Source organism: Malaclemys terrapin, chromosome 7 (genome assembly GCF_027887155.1).
Source record: "Malaclemys terrapin pileata isolate rMalTer1 chromosome 7, rMalTer1.hap1, whole genome shotgun sequence".
NCBI lineage: Eukaryota > Metazoa > Chordata > Testudines > Emydidae > Malaclemys > Malaclemys terrapin.
The window spans coordinates 43,739,114-43,756,161 of NC_071511.1; the positions used below are offsets into that span (position 1 = coordinate 43,739,114).

A 17,048-nucleotide genomic window follows, 5' to 3' on the forward strand; every position below is an offset into this window, starting at 1 on the left:
ATGTTGAACCCCTCCTGGCAGAACCCCACGGAATACACCCTCCCGGTGTGACAGCGACCCCTTCATAACTAAATGATGGAGGCGGTTTCTTTAATACAAATTTTTCATGTGTTTAATGGCGCCGCGCCTATCAGTTAAAGCTGAGACCGTGAGCTGGGTTTCCCGGGACTGGGCGGACGCGTGGCGTGGCGAAGGGATTCCCTTCCGCGGGGTCGTTCGCTTTGCGGTGACGTGTTGGCAGAATTTCCCCCGCGGGGCAGAGCGTGCAAATCCCCCCCTGTGCGAAGGGTGTGGGGGGCGCCTCTCGCTTTCCTCCCGCTGCCGGTACAGCGCGGAGCAGGAAGACTCCCCGCCCGCTGCACATGGGGCGGCTCGGGCCCGATGAAGGGAAAGGGCGGCAGCTGCCCCCACGGACGCTGAGCCCCCGGGTTGTGCTCATCTGTACCCGCGAGGAGCCGGCGCCAGGCAGCAGCAGCAGCTGCGCTCCCCTCCCCGCCCCACCTGCGCTTGAACCATTCTGTTGCCCCCTATCTTCACCTCTGCATCGCCGTGTTAAAGGGCTGCTAAGCCCCGCCCCGACTGGTCTTCCGGTTGGCTCCTCCCCTCAGGTGCGGCCTCCACCAATCCGGGGCGGGTTGTTATGTCACACGTCGGTGGTGACGCACCGCGCGAAGAGGGGGTTGGTGGGTGCCCCGCACCGGAAGCGCGAGGCGCCCGCGGGGTGCTCGGTCGGTGTCATGAGTCCCTGAGGCCGGCGCGCGTCGGGGGGCCTCGCTATGGGGGGACCGCTCGCTTTGGTCTCCGCCAACAGTAGCCGCCCCGCCGTGTCCTCGGGGGCCGGGCCCGGGGACGGCTACCGGGGCTGCGAGAACGGGGCCCTCATGGACAGCTTCGGCATCTTCCTGCAGGGGCTCCTGGGCGTCGTGGCCTTCAGCACCCTCATGCGTGAGTGACACCCCCCCCCCCCCCCCCGGGCCTGGCTCCGCGACCTCTTCCTCCTCCGGGCCTGGCCTCTCTGGCATAAACAGAGCCCCTCCGGCCCCGGTGCAATGGCAAAAACGGCAGCCGTCCAATTTTCCTACCCGTAGCGGTTACGGCCATTTAAGTCACTACACCGACCTCCCTGGTAACCCCCTCCAACGCCCCCCCCCCTTACCGGGCCGGGCTCCCCGGCGACCTCCCCGCCGCCACCAACCCCCGCTATGTGTGGTTTCGGGGACCCAGATGCCCTGCCCCCTCCTAACACCCTTGTGTGTGAGTGACTTTTGGGACCCAGGCCTGGTTCCTCTCCCCTCCCCCCTCGTTCTGTCTCCTTCTCTCCCCCCATCCCAGAGCATGGTCTGGTCTCCTGTATCACCTTTTTCATGAGCCTGTCTCCAGGACTGCTCATGGCACCAGGTCTAGCTACATCCATCAAGCACTGCTTACACACCCATTGCCCTCTTATGTGAGTGAGACACCTTCCCCGCAAACACCAGGGTTGCCCCTGCCTTGGCTCTTCTCCCATTTAGCATCCCTTGGTATAAATGTCTCTCCACAACTGAGGTCTGGTTCGGGTTTCCCACCCTTTCCCCTTCAAGCAACTACTCATCTCCTTGTCCTCATCCACCAGCCTCATGCATCAAAAATGCATGTATTCCTTATTATACTAAGAACATCTATCACTGGCAGTAAAAAGCTTTAAAAATCCTGTTTGCCTGGTGCTGTTAATGCTCACTTTATTTCTTGTATTTGTTTGTTTGTATAAAGGAAATCAATACAATCAGTGTCACTTGTTTAGATTGAGTCTTGCTTTTGGGTTCTGTTTTACAATGCTTGGGTGACAGTCTCTTTAATCAGTTGCACCTGCATAATATTGTGCTTTGTGAGGGGGATTTAAAATCTGGTCAGACTTTTTTCCAATCTAAAGAGTCTCTTATATGCTGTTGTCATGATTCTGTGAATATAAAGGATGGTGCCACTGTTTGTCTGCTGCCTTCTCCTCTTATTTGTGTTTGCCACTTTTTTCTCCAGTACTGTATGCAGAAAATGCCATCACTGGTTTCCTTTTTAAGTATTGATAATCTAGCGGAGTTTTTTGCAGAAACTATATGTCCCTTTGTGGATTGCATGTGCTTCTGCTTAATGTAATGTGTAATAATGATTGAAGTGTGTTTCCTAATTCAGAATGATGTGATCTCTTCTCCAAAGAACAAATTACACTTTCCCCAAAAGTTGGTATTTCATACCTAAAATTTAATCTTCTTCCTTTCCACTGTGGTCTGTAATAGTTCCTTTTTTTCTATTTGATCTACTGGATAAAGAATCTTGGTTCTTTATTTGTCTGAAGGAACCTACCGCAGCAAGATACTAAGTAAATGTTTGCACTAGCAGTTTTTAAGATTAGCCCCTGAACAGCTGCTGTAATGCAGAAGAAGAAGTTGCTTACAAATGAAAATGGGGCAGTTGCCTCAATGACCACAGGATGTCAGCTTGAAGTATTGGGTCTTGATGTAGTGACACATGCAGTCTGTTCTGAGACTATTTTGTTTCTGGGCTTGTCAAATGTATATTTCTCATTCAGGCGAGGGGAAAAAAAAACTGTAGATAAGCGCAGGTTAGAAATAATTGTTTAGTACTCGTGTGCCTTCATTTTTTTACACATCTTAAGTTTACCCATACCTTAGTAAGAATGCTTGACTTCACTCTTGCAATAATAATCACATTTTCATATGTGTAGCACCACCAACTTCCGTTGACGTTAGAGCACTCAACACCATGCAGGATTGAGATTTGCAGGTTGTTGTGAATATTCTCTTTGAAATGCTGAGATTTCTTTGGCATTCAAGATGAGGATCAAATCTAGAAAAAGCACTTCAGTATTACTGAGAATTACTGTAAGTAATAGACTGAAGTAATTTCTGAGTGACTGGTGAAACTTAGGTGATGGTTTCTTGATATTTATCATGTTAGCTGTGAATTGTTTGGAGCAGCAGCCTTTCCAGGTTTAATAATTATGAATAAGGCTATGTTTTAGTCATGGGTATTTTTAGCAAAAGTCATGGACAGGTCACGAGCAGTAAACAAAAATTCACGGCCTGTGACCTGTCCATGACTATATATGGCTAACTAAAACTTGGGTACTCTGGCGGGGGGGAGGGGTGAAATGCTGCAGGTGCTCGGGGGGGAGGGCACAGCCCGGGAGGTACTGCGGGTGCTGGGGGGGGAGGGGGAGAGAAATGCAGCTGGGGCAGTGGGTGCTGGGGGGGCCCAGCCTGAGGACTTGTGGGTGCTCGGGGGGGGGATTGGCGAGGCTGGGAAGCTTCCTACGCAGTTCCATGCGGCTCCCAAGAAGCAGTGACATGTCCCTTGGCTCCTAGGCAGAGACGTGGCCAGGCGGGTTCCGCGCACTGCCCCCGCCTGAGCGCCTGCTCCACAGCTCCCATTGTCTGGGAGCCAGGGCCGGCTCTGGCTTTTTTGCCGCCCCAGGCAAAAAAGCCTCCCGCCGCCCCCCGGCGGGGGAGCGCCGGGAGGAGAGCCGCGCTCCAGCCGCGGCCCCGCTCTCCTTGGCCAGCCGGAGTGCCGGGAGGAGGGCGGCGAGCCCGGCCGCGGCCTCGCTCTCCCCGGCCAGCCAGAGCGCCGGGAGGAGGGCGGCCCCCCTCCAGGTGCCGCCCCAAGCACATGCTTGGAGGGCTGGTGCCTGGAGCCGGCCCTGCCGGGAGCCAAAGGTAAGCGCTGTCCAGAGCCCTCACCGCCTCCTGCACCCCAACCCCCTGCCTCAGCTTGGAGCCCACTCCCACAGCCAAAATCCTGCTGCTGTTGGAGTGGGGGTGGGCATGGTGGCCTGAGACTGCCCCAGCAGTAGCTGGTGTGGCTGGCCCTGGGACTGTCCGAGCTGCTCAGGCAGCCCCCGGGCCAGTTGCAGAAGTCACGGAATCCATGACCTCTGAGACAGACTTCATTATGAGTCCTTAGCAGACTGCACTGGTACGCTGCCAGATGCTGTACCAGGCTTCCATGGTTTTCTCAACAATTTCTGGAGAATTTAAAACCATATTCTATCCCTTATGTTTGTGAGGAGCATAACAGATGCAATGATGTCTGAGTCTTCAGATAAACAACAATATTTCTGACATGTGATGTGTCCTAATCTTCTCAACAAGATTCTACTTCTGAGACCTGAGGTCTAAGAAGTTGCATCTTTAACTATCTTGCTCATCGTTTGGACAGTAGTATATATTGAAATATATACTGAGTGGGAGAGTGAAGCATGCTATAGCAATATATTCTAGATAACCTGTGTTTTGTATTATTTATATATTAAGTCAATTACAGTGGTTTTGTGGATTTTACAGTGTTCTCTTATTTACAGCCCTACTTACTATGGGGGAAAAAAAAAAGTTGTCAGCTGACTAACTGAGCAAGCAATGGAACGAGACCTTCTGTCTTTGCAGAATGGGAACTGAATGTACGAGCTTTGTATGTATGCTTTTCCAAATGTGTATCTCGTACATCCTACATGTTCTAAGTTTCTAAGTAATAAAGTTTCATCTTATTCTAAATGCACAAGTCATATAAACTAAGTCAAATAGGAGGTATTTGAACAGGGGCATTAACAGGAAATCTCTCAGTCTAAGGACTGTACAGGCATAGAATCATCTTAGAAAAGCTTTTATAATCTAGCCCAGGGGATGTGTAAATTTAGCACCATATACTACCCTTTATCTCAGTGGAATTCCCAGGGATGATATTGGAAGGTTTGCACGAAGATCAAGGGTAGAATATGGCCATAGGTAGTGAATAATTAAGACCCCTGCAATTTGTGCTTTCAGCTCAGTGCCCAGTTGTTGGTGTGCTTAGGTGTTACTTTCCTTGTTCTGTGTACTCTGTAACTAATAGCCAGTGTCTCATACTTCCCTTAATACTTTTCTTTGTGAGTTTTTTCTATTGTAAATACAGCCCAGATCCTAGTGAACCAATGTGTAAGGGCTTCCTATGGATTTTAATAGTATCTTGGTTTAAAGCTATATCAGAGTAGTTGCAAGGTTTTTGGAGGGGTGGACTTTATGTAGTGGAAGCATTAATTCTTAATCTGTCTTTCATAATAACCTGTACTGTACCCAGTATCCTGTCAGCTGAGGACTGGACTGTAGCCTTCAGTGCCATTATTTAACTGATCATGAAGTTGCTATTAGGGTGACTGGGACAAAATAACTGCACTACCAGCTTTGGCTAGCCCAGGGACCTCAGGGATGTTATCAGTGAGCTTGTATGTGTGTGCACTTTCCATGTACTATCCCCAGCTCTGCTCAGATAGCTGGTTCAGCAGACCTTGATAGTACTGTCCTGTGTAGTTGAGTACTGGATGCTTGAATGTCGTTGCCTCAGTAGCACTGTTTAGACTGCTCGGTGCTTCTGTCTTTGGAGCTTCAATGTTAATAGTAGTGCAGCATGTTAGTTCAGCAGACCTCAAAGTTACTCATAAAGGAAGACCACAGGTACAGTTCAATGGCAAAGGTGCTGGGCCAGGTTTATTGTCAACGAAGCATGGTACTAGCTCCCCTAATCAATGTCTATTGTTACACTAACACATGCATGCTCATTGCAATGGACTCAGCTCAGTCAGTGGTGGGATTTTCCACTGCTCCCTAGACTGGACAGAGGCTTAAAGAGAAGTACCCTGACATTTATCAGCTGAGACGAACAACTGGAATACACAACTTACACACCACCTTATGTATTTCATGACATCTATTTGTTACTCCCCTTCTTCCTAATATCTTGAACAAAATATCCTTATTTATTGTTCTTGCAAACCATTTTATCTTGAACTAGATTAACATGTCTGTACTAGCTAAAATATATTTGCGTAACTATCTAGTGCCTAGTACACTAACAACAACTTTGCCAAGTTCATGTACCGGACAGTGAACTTGTAAACAGCTGTTTTAATACATGGCCTGATTTTAGTTCACAGCCTCTGGTTCAGGCCTCAGAACTTGCACCAGGCCCAGTGCTCCTGGTGTGCGTGCGCTCTCGCTCTCTCTCTCTCTCTCTCTCACTTTTACAAGGGGTAGTAATCTTAGTGGGGTTTTTTTAAATTACTGACATTCTTTCTAAAGTCACATTTGGTTATTCTAGGTGCATTAGTGAGAAATACTCATTCTGGCTCTTATCAACAAAAAGCTATATATCAAAAGAAACCAGAATTGCTGTGTGTAAGATGCATGAATAAATATTCCAACTTGAAATGTACATTTTTTTAAGATGTTGCTTAAAACCTTTTTCTTATTTCATGGGAATGTTGGAGCTCCCTGGAAGCATCGGGAAAAGGAGCTATGGGCGAGGACAAAAGCTTAATCATTGGTCACACTTTCTGAATTCCCTCTAGTCATGCATGTTTGACCATAAATTGCTTCTCAATAAAGGTAGGAATGTCAACAAAGTTCTCATTCATATAGGAAGGGGGAAAACCAGTGTTTGCAAGTTTCTTCATACTTGTGTGATAAAAGGAATCCGCATTTCTAAGAAGCAGGAGTCAAAACAGTAACAACTTACTAACATTTTAAATAAAAATAAAAGGATAGTTCATATTCCAGACTTGACAGTTCTAGTATTCTTCACTTCACCTTCCACTTCAGAGTGTTTTGGGGCATCTTTGGCAACAGAGCTGTGGGCCAAGTGTGCTGAAGAAGTAGCAATTATCACTCAAAGAACTCTTAACTTCCAGTGAAAATCTCTCTAGCTGTGGGACAGTGTTGACTTCTACAAGTCTCCTTGATAAAAGCCAGCCGGTAGAAATATTCAGGACATGACTTCACTTATTCATGTAATAACTTAATATGAATTTGCTTTAGAAACAACTCAATTATTGACTGTCTTGAGGGCAGTAGTTCTCTAATTTCTTCATTTTGTGGGAGGGACACATTCATGGGCTACCTTCTCTCCTAGCTCAACTCCCATAGGAAGTATTGAGTTCTATTCACGGATTACACTGGTCTACAATTTTTGAGAAGTCGTCTGCTTCAGAGATAAAATGTGCTATTTATTATGTATTTTGATGTGCTGAATTCAAATATGACAAAACAACTGATTGGCTACTGTTTCTAAGATATTTAAGTTTTTACATTTTATGTATGTATATTGTGTAGATAGTAGAGTTTTTATAATAAATTGTAAACCTAGGTCTTTTCATGTGTTTGTGGTTGCTTTACATGATATTTCACCTGTCCTGTTTATGTAACACTTTAAAAATCAGCAAAAGGGTTATATAAATAAAATTTATTATGAAACAAAAGGCAAAAAACTATTATGTACATAGTTTAGTCCTATTCAGCGTCTACTCGGCGCTTCTTGGCTTGTCTCTTGTATTCATTAAATGGAGCATCTGTTGTCACTGTCCAGCAATAGTCTGCAAGCATTGATGGGCTCCATTTGCCCTGATAGCGTTTCTCCATTGTTGCAATGTCCTGGTGAAATCACTCGCCGTGCTTGTCGCTCACTGCTATGCAGTTCGGTGGAAAAAAATCTAGACGAGAATGCAAAAAATGTATCTTTAGTGACATGTTGCAACCAAGGCTTTTGTATGCCTTGGGGAGGTTTTCCACCAACAACCTGTAGTTGTCCGCCTTGTTGTTTCCGAGAAAATGTATTGCCACTAAATGGAAGGCTTTCCATGTGGTCTTTTCCTTGCCATGCAGTGCATGGTCAAATGCATCATCTCGAAGAAGTTCACGAATCTGAGGACCAACAAAGACACATTCCTTTATCTTAGCTTCACTTAACCTTGGAAATTTTCCACGGAGGTACTTGAAAGCTGCTTGTGTTTTGTCAATGGCCTTGACAAAGTTCTTCATCAGACCCAGCTTGATGTGTAAGGGTGGTAACAAAATCTTCTTTGATTCAACAAGTGGTGGATGCTGAACACTTTTCCTCCCAGGCTCCAATGACTGTCGGAGTGGCCAATCTTTCTTGATGTAGTGGGAATCTCTTGCACGACTATCCCATTCGCAGAGAAAACAGCAGTACTTTGTATATCCAGTCTGCAGACCAAGCAAGAGAGCAACAACCTTCAAATCGCCACAAAGCTGCCACTGATGTTGGTCATAGTTTATGCACCTCAAAAGTTGTTGTCATAGGTTTCCTTCATATGGACTGCATGACCAACTGGAATTGATGGCAAAATATTGCCATTATGCAGTAAAACAGCTTTAAGACTCGTCTTCGAAGAATCAATGAACAGTCTCCGTTCATCTGGATTGTGAACGATGTTGAGGGCTGCCATCACACCATCGATGTTGTTGCAGGCTACAAGATCACCTTCCATGAAGAAGAATGGGACAAGATCCTTTTGACGGTCACGGAACATGGAAACCGTAACATCACCTGCCAGGAGATTCCACTGCTGTAGTCTGGAGCCCAACAGCTCTGCCTTACTCTTGGGTAGTTCCAAATCCCTGACAAGGTCATTCAGTTCACCTTGTGTTATGAGGTGTGGTTCAGAGGAGGAGGATGGGAGAAAATGTGGGTCCTATGACATTGATGGTTCAGGACCAGAAGTTTCTTCCTCTTCCTCGTCTGACTCAAGTGAGAATGATTCTGGTGCATCAGGAACCAGCAGTCCTTCTCCGTGGGGTACTGGGCGTATAGCTGATGGAATGTTTGGATGATGCACAGTCCACTTTTTCTCCTTTGACACACCTTTCCCAACTGGAGGCACCATGCAGAAGTAACAATTGCTGGTATGATCGGTTGGCTCTCCCAAATCATTGGCACTGCAAAAGGCATAGATTTCCTTTTCCTGTTCAACCACTGGCGAAGATTTGTTGCACAAGTGTTGCAGCATATGTGTGGGGCCCACCTCTTGTCTTGATCTCCAATTTTGCAGCCAAAATAAAGGTGATAGGCTTTCGTAACCATAGTGGTTATACTGCGCTTTTGTGATGCAAAAGTCACTTCACCACAAACAGAGCAGAAGTTATCTGCACTGTTCACATAAGTACGAGGCATCTCTGCTCACCTTGGCTAAACAGAAATGTGTCCCTTTGCAAAATCAAACACTGACAAATAAGAGAGCACGACACTGTATGATTTCTAGAGCTGATATAGGGCAATTTGTTCAGCAGAGTGATGTAAGCTTCGTTATGATTGCATCATCGATGACTTCTAGGAATAACATGATGCAATTCATATCATGTATGATGCAATACCAGCTTCAGATTGCATCATTCATTGTTTTGCCTAAAAAGCAAGTACTGTCCAAACCCAGTCATAGATTTATTCCTAGATCCAGTCAAAGATGTATTTTAGTCATTTTTGGTTTAAATTGAGATCCCTTCCCTTTATAACTCACTTATCCTCCACCATTCCCAAGTCAAGGGTCGTATATACTGACCCAATAGCATATCTTGAAAACTAGAGCCAATCAACAATTTTAAGCATCATTTTTGTTCTCAGTGACCCAGAATTAGTAAAGTTTGACTACATTTATTTCAGAAGCATTTTGGCTGTAGAGCAGTGTTATCTGCTTCAGGGGTCTCAAACTCAATTTACCTTAGGGCCAGTCCTCAAATCCTTCCAGCAGGCCAATGTCACTCATGCTGCCCAGAGCCCACCCCCAAAAAACTCTGCTCCCCACCTGCCTAAGGCTCTGGGACAGAGTTTGGGTGGGGGAGGAGGTCTGCGGTGGGGGATTGGAGTGCAGGCTCTGGATGGGAGTTTGGGTGCAGAAGGGGTGGGCTCTGGGAGGGAGTTTGAGTACGGGGGAGGTCTGGGGTGCAGGCTCTGGGATGGAGGTTTGGGGTGTGTGGGGATGGGGTGGGGGTGCAGGCTCTGGGAGGGGGTTGGGGGCGTGACACTGACCTGGGGCTTAAAGGTGGGGCGGACCGGGGGGCCTCCGCGCGCCTCTGCCCCCAGGCACCGCCCTCGCAGCATCCCATTGGCTGCAGGGGCACTAGGGCAGGGGCAGTGCATGGAGGCGGAGGCACCGCCCCGCCCCACGGCTGCCATGAGGGGCTGGCAGCCACTGTAGTGAGCAGGCAGACTCGGCTCAGCTGCGCTGCCAGGGCCTCTGAAGGGGGAGCACCCGGGGGCGGCAGGTGGGGCCAAGGGAGAGACCCTGCCCCAAAACTGCTGGAGCCCCATTGGGGAGGCTCGTGGGCCGCAGATGGCCCGCGGGCCAGGAGTTTGAGACCCCTGATCTACTTAGACACCATTTAGAGATTACCAACGTGAATTGATTTAAATAACTTATTCTAATCATGATTAAAATCCATTATTTAAAATTAAGATTTCCTGTTTGATTTTAATCATGTTTTGCATTTGTATATTTTAATTATTTTTCTAAAGAAAGGTTCGTTCTAATAGGTTCCTATAACTATTAAAACATGTTAATTTGCCAATAAATATAGTTTTTATATTACATGTTTTACTTTTTGCTAACTAGGAATATAAGATATCTATACATGTATGTGAAGCTATATAATTACTTAAATTCAGATTCTTGCTTTTTATAATTTTTATTATAAAATGGTGTCTGATGCATTTCTTATTTACTAGATAATATTTGTTTGCTTTGTCAAGCTATATTTGGATGGGAATAGGAATTTGATTAGAAGTGCACAAAAGCAGAATTTTAAATTTGTTTTTATTAGTTAAATAAAACAACCTTAAATGTGTTGGACACATAAGGCAAAAAGTAAGCTTATTAAAGCATGTCTTACAATTAACTGTTTTATTAAAAGAAGTATTAACTGTAGTTAGTGAATAAAGGGATTGTTTCTGGTCACTATGGGCCAGATTTTTGAAAGTATTGAGTCCCCAAAAGATGCAGATAGGTGTCTAGTAGGATTTTCAAAAGCACCTGTCTGCATCTTCAGGTGCCTAAATGCCTTTGAAAATCTGGCCCGTGTCCTTCAAGTTTTTAGAATTAGCTTTCATCCTCTCCCTCCTGGCTTTTATTAATAGATTGAAGGGGAAAAAAACACATTCTTATTTTTGCAACTCCCAATTGGTTTCTCAACTTTGAATGTACTAGCCCAAATTAAGTATTCTCTGCACCTGCTAGCTAAACTGAAATCAAAAGTAATTAAGGCTAAAGCTATATAACTATTGTATTTGTGTTGTTGACACTGTAGAGCTGTTTAAATATTTTCATGTTATGATCTTAAATTTACTTGTAAACAGCTTCAAGAGCAGTCTCTCACTAGGCCTTCTTACTGATAAAGGGCTTGCAAGTGGTGTGGTGAGTAATTTATTATGTTATTCCCAGACAAATGAAACATGCAGGTATGGTTGAAATTTTTTTAAACAACATTATTAGGCCTTTGTAATTATACAAAACCCAATGTATGAAAGACTAAAGTTTTAAAAACAAAAAACCTTATTGACTTCATATCCCTACCTATGACAAACTATCTTAATTTGCTGTGTCTGAATTCTATCAGATTATATTAAAAATATATGGCATATGCATTCATTGTACATCTTGGAGGGTGGATAAATTGTTGGGTTCTTTGATATTTAATGAAATGGTGACTGAGTTTTTCTGGACATTAAGGAACAGTAAGAAACAAGATGTAGCTCCGGTTAATGAATGGTTGGAGTGGAGAAAGGTCCCTGGATCCTTTTGTAACAATGTTGGGGGAGTTGGAGGGTGGTTGTAGTTCCACATGTAACATACTGAAGTTATGGTCAGTGACTCTGTTTATCTTTACTATATTTACGGTATATTAGGTAAGGACTTCTGGCTTATTGTTAATTGGTAGGTAATGGGTATCACTATTGGGTCAAAGTTAAGTAAGGATTCTTTCTGAAACCTATTTTCCCTATAAAATGGATGCATTTATTCCTTAATTTGTGTGTGAGAGGTGCTTTCTCTATGCTTCTGTAATTCATGTAGTACTTAAAAGAAAACAGCCTAAGGAAAAGTGTTTACAAGAATTAGTTTACCCTATGATATGTCATTGTACAGCAAACATTTTCCAACTGGTCACCTGCAAGTAAAATATATTTTTCTTCATCTCATAAGAGGCTGAACATGACATTTGCTAGAAAGGGAGTGTATGGTATTCTGATTTCAGGACCTCTTTAAAGTCTCCAGAAGAAGTGGATTCTGGGATATCCTGCTTCGTTTATTTTATTTTTTTTTAAACTAATCTCAATAGGAAAACTTGAAGCAACTTGGTCACAATATGCTTTCCAAATTAATAGGACAGTTAAGTGATTAAAAAATAAATCATGCGAATAATCACACTGTTAAACAATTAAATATTTTTGGATGTTTTCTACTTTTTCAAATATATTGATTTCATTTACAACACAGAATACAAAGTGTACAGTGGTCATTTTATATTTATTTTTGATTACATATATTTGCACTGTCCAAGAGAAAGTATTTTTCACTTCACCTAATACAAGTACCGTAGTGCAATCTCTTTATCATGAAAGTTTCACTTGCAATGTAGAATTATGTACAAAAAGTAACTGCACTCAAAAATAAAACAATGTAAAACTTTAGAGCCTAAAAGTCCACTCAGTCCTATTTCTTGTTCAGCCAGCTGCTCAGAGAAACAAGTTTGTTTACATTTGCAGGAAATAATGCCTGCTTCTGGTTCACCTGAAAGTGAGAACAGGCGTTCACATAGCATTGTTGCAGCCAGTGTTGCAAGATATTTACATGCCAGATACGCTGAAGATTTATATGTCCCTTCATGCTTCAACCACCATTCCAGAGGACGTCCGTCCATGCTGATGACCGGTTCTGCTCGATAACAATCCAAAACAGTGTGGACCGACGCATGTTCATTTTCATGATCTGAGTCAGATGCCACCAGCAGAAGGTTGATTTTCTTTTTTGGTGGTTCGGGTTCTGTAGTGTTGCTCTTTTAAGACTTTTGAAAGCATGCTCCATGCCTCATACCTCTCAGATTTTGGAAGGCACTTCAGATTCTTAAACCTTGGGTCAAGTGCTATAGCTATCTTTAGAAATCTCACATGGATACCTTCTTTGCATTTTGTCAGATCTGCAGCAAAAGTGTTCTTAAAAGGAACAATATGTGCTGGAAGCAACAGAGAGTCCTGTGGCACCTTTAAGACTAACAGAAGTATTGGGAGCATAAGCTTTCGTGGGTAAGAACCTCACTTCTTCAGATGCAATATGTGCTGGGTCGTCATCTGAAACTGCTGTAACATGAAATACATATCAGTATGCGGGTAAAACAGAGTCGGAGACGTACGGTTCTGCTCCAACGAGTTCAGTCACAAATTTAATTAGCACATTATTTTTTTAATGAGCATCATCAGCATGGAAGCTTGTCCTCTGAAATGGTGACCAAAGCATGAAGGGTCATACGAATGTTTGGCATGTAAATACCTTGCAATGCCGGTTACAAAAGTCCCATGCGAATGCCTGTTCTCACTTTCTTGTTACATTGTACATAAGAAGTAGGCAAGATTATCTCCCAGCAATGTAAACAAACTTGTTTGTCTTAGCGATTGGCTGAACAAGAAGTAGGACTGCGTGGACTTGTAACCTCTAAAGTTTTGCATTGTTTTGTTTTTGAGTGCAGTTATGTAACACAAAAAATCTACATTTGTAAGTTGCATTTTCAAGATAGAGATTGCACTACAGTACTTGTATGAGGTGAACTGAAAAATTCTATTTTTTATCATTTTTACAAATATTTATTACAAATATTTGTAATAAATATAATATAACGTGAGCAGTGTACACTTTGTATTCTGTGTTGGAACTGAAATAAATTGAAAACGTAGAAAAACATCCAAAATATTTAATAAATTTCAGTTGGTATTCTATTTAATGGCACAATTAAAACTGTGATTAATTGTTTTAATTGCCATTAATTTTTAAGTTAATCACATGAGTTAACTGCGATTAATCGACAGCCCTACAAATTAATAATTGGTCTGCATAATTTTGGTCAATTAGGAAAATATTTTCTATATAATATTGTTTGGGGGGAGAGAGCTGTATGTAGGTAATCCAGCATCTCTCTCAAATCTATGTAAACTGACTGAAAATCTTGTGACTTAATAGTTAACATAACTTTTTCTAAGAGTTTGTCATCTAGAAAATTTAACAGATGACATTGTGTCTATGTACTGTTGAATGTTCATTTGAGTGTCACTTGCTGAGCAACTTTAATGGGACAAATAGAACTAAAACAAAGCTAGTTTGCTAGTTTGTCTGTTACTTAAGTCATCTACTACAACTAGACTTCCATTAGGCTTCCTGTGAGATTCCCTATCTCACGGAAAGCGGACTAGAAATCAAAAATTTTTTTATGATCCATGAAGAGTTACTGGTTTCAGAAACCTTCTAAGGCGTGGTGGGGAAACTTTTTGGCCTGAAGCCAGATTGGGGTTGTGAAACTGTATGGAGGGCCGTGTAGGGAAGGTTGTGCTTCCCCAAACAGCCTGGTCCCTGCCCCCTCCCACTTCCCGCCCCTTGACTGTCCCCCTCAGAACCTCCGACCCATCCAACCCCCCCGCTCCTTGTCCCCTCACCACCGCCTCCCGGGGACCCCCCCCCAAGAACCCTTCACTCCCCTGGGACTCCAACCCCTATCCAACCCCCCGCTCCCTGTCCCCTGATTGCCCCGACTCCTATCCACACCTCCGCCCTCTGACAGGCCCCCCCCAGGACTCCCATGCCTATCCAACCCCCCCTGCTCCCCATCCCCTGACCGACCCCCCCCCCAGAACCTCTGCCCCATCCAACTGCCCCTGGTCCCTGTCCCCTGACTGCCCCCCGGGACCCTCTGCCCCTTACCAACCCCTCCACCCCCTTACCATGCCACTCAGAGAAGCATGTCTGGCAGCTATGCTGCCTGGCCAGAGCCATGCTGCCCGGCAGGAGCTGCGGGCCAGAGCACTGGTGGCATGGTGAGCTGAGGCTGCGGGGGAGGGGCCGGGGGTTAGACTCCCCAGCCGGGAGCTCAAGGGCCGGGCAGGACGGTCGGGCAGGACGGATGTGGCCCGCGGGCTGTGGTTTGCCCACCTCTGTTCAAAGGCATTTTGTTTTTAGGTGTTTTTCATAGTAGCTTTCTTGCTGACTTTTCCTAACTCTGTGGTGTTTTTAAAAAAACAATTTTGGGTGAGTAGAAGACAGTATGGATTGAGTAATGGAATGTACTGTTGGGGGGGAGGCATAACTCAGTGGTTTGAGCATTGGCCTGCTAAACCCAGGGTTGTGAGTTCAGTCCTTGAGGGGGCCACTTAGGGTTCTGGGGCAAAAATCAGTAGTTGGTCCTGCTAGTGAAGGCAGGCAGCTGGACTCAATGACTTTTCAGGGTCCTTTCTAGTTCTATGAGATGTAGGCATATCTCCATATATAAAGCTTTGGGCATATAACAGTGTGGATTTATTGAAAATATGCTGACTAATGCAGAAGCCCTAAAAGTGGCATAACTTTTGTCTTCATTAAGACAAGTGGATAAATCTGCTACACAGCATGCTATAAAACATGCTCTATTTAAAAATTTCCCTAGGAATTACTGCATTTGCTCTCTCAATTCTTTTTAGAGCTTTTCATAGCTGTGTCCCTATTTGAGAACCATGGACAGCTCCGCTTACATTGGGACCTCCGAACCAGTTTCTGTATTTGTACTACAGTAGCTTACAGAGGTCCCAGTCAGGACTCCATTGTACAGAAAAGTAGAATAAAAACTCACCACCCTAGAGCGCTCATGACCTAGGATAGAAGACAAGACTCAATAGGTGGATGATCATGGGATGGGGATTGATATTGGTACAATTGATACATTTGAATAACTTTGTAATCTCTGGTCAAAGTAAGTGGGTGGCTACCCGTAACTAACTATATTAATGTTCTAAGCATTTTTATATAAAATATGGAGGTGGAAGGGTGTTAGGTTCCAATATGAAACTTACAGGCCCCATAGAAGATAATGCATCTTATTGTATATTTACATCCTAGATACTAATATATTGACTTTTAGGAAAATACGTGATCCTTGAGTTATTTGTGTTTGGGGGAGATCCTGTAGCTAGCCTCTTAATCCTGTTTACTTAGCTGCAGTATAGAATTTAAAAATGATGTTGCAGAGATGACTGACCAGCATTATATATTGCACACTTAGGGAAAATATGCATTTCTGCCAGTATTGACTAAAAGTAACTTGGTATTATTCAGTCTTGTTTCAGTTATAACAGCTGTTTTTCACTTGAAATTCTTTGTGTGATGTCTGAAAGCATTGCTTTTAGTATAGGTTTTTATAGTACTTTAATTACTTGGTAAATGTCTTGATAGTGGAATATCATGAATGGTCTAGTTCTGTTAAATGCAGCATATTTCTTCCAGATAACACTTTGGTATGTAAGAGTAAAAATAAACTTTTTAAAACAGGGTCTGAATACTGTGCCTAAATTACACCTGTCACTAATGATCTGAGACCCATGTTTATCCCATTAGGAAAATGTAAAGCATTTGCACATCATTGCTCAGTTGATTGCTGGATATAATTATGCTCCCAGATAATAAGATTGCTCTAAACATAACTTTGCATATCATTAACTTTGTAAAATCTTTTAAATGTGCAACATTGACAGAACATATCTTCTTTTTTGCTAGTATTTGATACAAAATAATACACAGTATAAGGGGAAAACATCTGTGAATTGTTAGCACTTGGTAGGTTAAGTAGAAGTTGAGGAGAGATTTGCAGTGTTTAACTTCAGGTAACTTCTCAACAGTGATTATCAGCTGATCATACTCACTTATCAAACTGCAGAAAGAGATTGTATTTCTTCTTAACATTTTATAATTTATTTTTCAAGAGGTTGGCTTGTACAACTGTAGATAATGCATTTTTGGCTTCTGCTCTGATGTTAATTTCATGGTTAATAAGATTTGATTTAAACTAATCCTTATCAAGGTATTTACTGTGTGGATCCTTTTGACAAAATGAAAATGGATCTGTTCACCACTGCCTGCTGATTGAATGTGCAAAGAAAATAAATGCTTGAAACATTAGCCTTGTCACACAGCATAGTCTTGCTCATCTATTCTGTCAACATTGCAAAATTAT

At 43.5% G+C, this 17,048-nt stretch overlaps 1 protein-coding gene across 1 annotated transcript in view; it reads left to right on the forward strand.

The window, feature by feature from the left end:
- The first annotated feature begins 699 nt into the window (after positions 1-699).
- STIMATE (STIM activating enhancer) overlaps positions 700-17,048 on the forward strand; it is a 94,155-nt gene continuing 77,806 nt past the window's right edge. The window contains exon 1 of the mRNA XM_054034438.1: positions 700-945. Within this exon, the coding sequence (XP_053890413.1) occupies positions 777-945 (169 nt within the window). The 5' untranslated portion in view covers positions 700-776. The remainder of the gene's footprint in view (positions 946-17,048) is intronic.